At 31.4% G+C, this 4,377-nt stretch overlaps 1 protein-coding gene and 1 long non-coding RNA gene across 2 annotated transcripts; both read left to right on the forward strand.

The window, feature by feature from the left end:
• Positions 1-1,289, forward strand: LOC107062217 (uncharacterized). The gene is made up of 2 exons (XR_001474495.1): positions 1-66; positions 1,095-1,289. It is a non-coding gene; the product is annotated as an uncharacterized lncRNA (long non-coding RNA).
• A 106-nt stretch (positions 1,290-1,395) lies between these two features.
• Positions 1,396-2,503, forward strand: LOC102592486 (protein NRT1/ PTR FAMILY 1.2-like). The gene is made up of 2 exons (XM_006355923.1): positions 1,396-1,643; positions 1,813-2,503. Exons 1-2 carry the CDS (start codon positions 1,396-1,398, stop codon positions 2,501-2,503), a joined length of 939 nt encoding a protein of 312 aa, XP_006355985.1.
• Positions 2,504-4,377: the final 1,874 nt, after the last annotated feature.

The following is a 4,377-nucleotide window of genomic DNA, read 5'->3' on the forward strand; positions in this document are numbered from 1 at the left end:
ATTATTGCTGATTCTTACTGGGGTCGATTTAGAGCTGTTGCCTTTGGATCCATCTCCACTCTTATTGTGAGTTGTGTGCCATTTCACAATTGCTGAATTTCATTTTTTTTGCATTGGTTATGAGTCGTTTGGTTGAAAATAAGTTATATTAAATTATCCATATATTCATAACTTATCTCATTACTATGATATAATTGGACTCCCTTTAACTATTACATTGGTTCCCTGCAACCTTCCACCAGTATCGCAACTTTCGAATAACAAGTTAAAAGGAACTTTTAAAAGTGGAGTGAAGGATAAGGAATTTTTGAAATTTCAAGCTGAATTATAATTTGTAAAACATTAGGGACAAATATTAAAATATTTAAAAATTGTTCTCTCTATAATATTTCGAACTTTTTATTCCCTCCCTTTTCTTTTTTTTCATCTATTTTTTTCTTGTGTTCTTTTTCTTTTTCCAACTTTTTGTTCCTTATTTCTTTGCCATTGATTGTGAAAATTTATGGAAAATAGTTGGTGAAAAAAATCCAAAATATTTGTGAAAATTTATGGAAAATAGTTGGTGGGATTTGAACCTTGGATTTATCTGTAGTGTCAGGATAAATGAATTAGTACTATGGTTACAAAGTGTCAGAAGTCCGTTACAAGAAGTGATCAATATATTCCCTGCTTTCTTATTTTCTTCTACACAAAAAGGGTCATATTTATATTTATCCATCGTCATACTTTTTGATATATTTATCGCTATTAATCAATTTTTGAGTACATATTTGCCTTAAACGCTCAACTCCTATGTCCCTACCCTTATTATCTTACGTGGTGTCTATATGAATATATTTTTGGCATAATTTCTAATCATTACAACAAAATTAATTTTTAGCGGCAATAAATATACATATTAATAATAACCTTTTTTTGAGAGTATAAGCTCCAAATATGACCCTTTTTCTGTTTCTTCTAATCAATTGCTAAATCGTTCAGAAGGATGAATGTTGAACAAGCACTTGTATGGCTTTCTCTCATATATTCAATTATTTTGGTGCTACCATATATTTGGTCCCTTGGCTACAAAGTTTAACATTTTTCTTGGACAGGGAATGATTATTCTATGGCTCACAGCAATGATTCCCCAACTCAAGTCTTTACCCTGCTCTCATTTCCAACATGTTTGTAATGGACCAACACTACTACAACTTGCTGTTCTGTTTTCATCTTTTGGATTTATGTCCGTCGGAGCTGGTTTTGTTAGACCTTGTTCTATAATATTTGGTGCTGATCAATTGGAAAATCGAAAGAACAAGAGGATTCTTGAAAGATATTTCAATTGGTACTATGTTAGCACAGGGATTTCAACTATTCTTGCAGTTACCCTTATTGTTTATATTCAAGATAGTTATGGTTGGAAAGTTGGCTTTGGTGTTCCCTGCTATCCTCATGTTTTTGTCTGTCTTAATGTTCCAAATCGGCTCTCCTCTTTATATCAAAGTGAAAGCTAAAACTAAACAAAACTTGGTCATAGGATTGTTCCAAACAGTTGTAGCAGCTTTTAGGAAAAGAAATACCCGTCTTTCATTGAGTGATTGTGGTGAATACTATCGTTGGCCACATGAATCAGAGGTCTTCACTCCATCAAAGGACTTAAGGTCAGTGTCTCCATATTACTCGAATGCTATGCACTTTGTCTGAAACAATAAATTATGAGTTGAAGATTATACGATATGCTAATCATAGAGAACTGTATCTATAATTTGTTGTCACTACCCTTTTATGATATTGCAGTTCTTTGTAATAATATTTTACTGTACGTTATAGGTTCTTAAATAGAGCTTGTATGATTGAAGATCCTGAAAGAGATTTGAATCCTGATGGATCAGCTTCAAATCCATGGAATCTCTCTAGTTTGGAACAAGTTGAATCACTCAAGGCTATTATTAGAGTACTTCCTATGTGGTCCACTGGTTTTATTATCTTTGTGGACATGAATGTATTCACATTTTCCTTACTTCAAACAAAAACCATGGATAGACACATCTTCCCTCACTTTGAAATACCAGCAGCATCATTCAGTGTGTTCCTGATTATTGCTTTAACAATCTGGATTGCTTTCTACGACCGTGTTTTGGTCCCTTTTCTATCAAAATATACTGGACAGCCTAGAGGGCTAAGTCCTGTCACCAGAATGGGGATTGGTTTAATAGCCTCCTGTATGTCTATAGCATTGTCAGCAATAACAGAAAGCATAAGACGACAAAGGGCAATAGAGGAAGGACATGAGGACGACCCAAATGCTTTAGTGAAAATGTCTGCTATGTGGTTTGTGCCACAGTATGCACTACTCGGAGTGGCTGAGGCTGCCCATGGAGTTGGACAGATTGAGTTCTTGTATGCTCTATTACCCAAAAGCATGTCCAGCATCGCGTCAGCTATGTACACAGTTGGGACTGCTGTGTCCAGTTTGATTGGTCAGCTATGTACACAGTTGGGACTGCTGTGTCGAGTTTGATTGGTAGTATTCTGGTGAGTGGTGTGGATTGGCTTTCATCAACCGGAGGTAAAACAAGCTGGCTTTCGAGCAACATTAATAGGGGTCACCTGGATTATTATTTCTGGCTACTTACACTTTTGAACTTACTCAACTTGTTATATTTTCTGGTCATCTGCTGGTTATATGAACCTAGCAATAATGGGAGCAGTAGGTCACCTCATGTGACAGAAGATAAAGAATGTGATTATAGACTCTTACCTGAATCTTGATGATATGTTGTACTGCATTTTGAGTGATGCAATTATTACTAATTAATTTAGCCAATAAAGTATTTTTATATGTTTAGACCTCTACATATATTTTTTTGAAGTATGTTGTGACTTTACTCAGATAAAAATGTTAACATGCATTTTTGATACCTTAATTTTAACATGTTTTCTTTTGTTAAATGGAGTCCTAATAAAATAGTATTAGTGTGGCAAAGTAACTATCAGTGATGAATTTTTTGGTTTCATTTATCAGAGTACTAGTTGCCTCTTCGTCCTTCAAATTGTTGAAGTAATTTATGCATCATAGATATTTTCAAAAATATTTTGAATTTTTTAGCAAATATTATTTTCGCGTAGAACTTATTATTAATTGACAAATATTTTTGGCAAACAATTCAAATTCTGGAATACTAAAAAAAATAAGTATTTGAGTCAAATTCTATTATTTGGGAACTTTGAAAAAATATCCCAATTTTTTATATTTTATAAAAACACCCATTATTTATACTTTTGAATTGAATTTAAGTTCTAGTTCGTTGTACAAATTTTTTACATTTATATACATATTTTATATCGATTTTATCCGAACTTTATCTCCGAAGTCACTTCCAATTACAAGTAGTAATAATAGTTTTTCGTATACAAATCAATTGTTCCTCTTTTATAGATTCATATTAATTGTGTTCTTTGTCATGACTTTTCACGAAACATGTTTATTATAAAATGATAATACAAACTTATGAATAGCTTTAATAGTTTTTAGAACTTTTGGATATAAATCATTTTTTTTTAAAGTAAAATATTTTCTACAAAATCTATGGTCAAACACATGGTCATGACGGCCATGAAAATTGTGACATTTGAAAATAGTAGAGTAGTTTTTATTTTTGAAGTTAAAAAAAGAATTAGGGTTCTCGGAGGCTACTCTATCCTAAACTCTGACTCATGCATATATAAAAAAATAATATATTCCTTTGAAAAGGTATCTCAAGAATTTCATAAGTACATGAATTTGTTTATTATTTTTTTTACATTAAAATTTGTTGCAAGCTATTTAGCACGCGGATCAAATTTGCCCTTCATCTCTTATCTCTTATCTCACAAATCAGATTCATAAATTCGAAGCCCTAAATTTTCAAAGATGGAGCTTCATTTTTATGAGCGCTTCAAGTCTTGTCTTTGAGTTTATCAAGTCTTACACTCCAACAAGCCTTAAATTAGGGGGTATTTGTAGATATCGAAACTTTGTAGGACTTTACAAGATGAGTTCAATTTCAGTTAGGATTTTGGAGGCTACTTTACTCTAAACCCTAGCTCTTGTTTATATTATGTGAAATATTCATAATGATCGTGATGTGACAGATCCTATAAAGGGAAGAATAGTATTGTACCCACGTTTTTTTTAAATATTTTATTAGTGATTATAATTTATTTTTTATCACATTAAAATTTTATTGCAAACAATTATTTAAAAATTAAAATTGTGTTTAGCAATAAATAAAAATTAAAGTTACTTTTAATTTTTTTCCGAATGATTTTTAAGTGTAAATAAATTATTTATATTTTTCAAATTCAAGTAAAATATCAAAATTTATGATTAAATATAATTTTTTGAAATTCAAC

This window comes from Solanum tuberosum, unplaced genomic scaffold (genome assembly GCF_000226075.1).
Source record: "Solanum tuberosum cultivar DM 1-3 516 R44 unplaced genomic scaffold, SolTub_3.0 scf00210, whole genome shotgun sequence".
In the NCBI taxonomy this organism is placed as follows: Eukaryota; Viridiplantae; Streptophyta; class Magnoliopsida; order Solanales; family Solanaceae; genus Solanum; species Solanum tuberosum.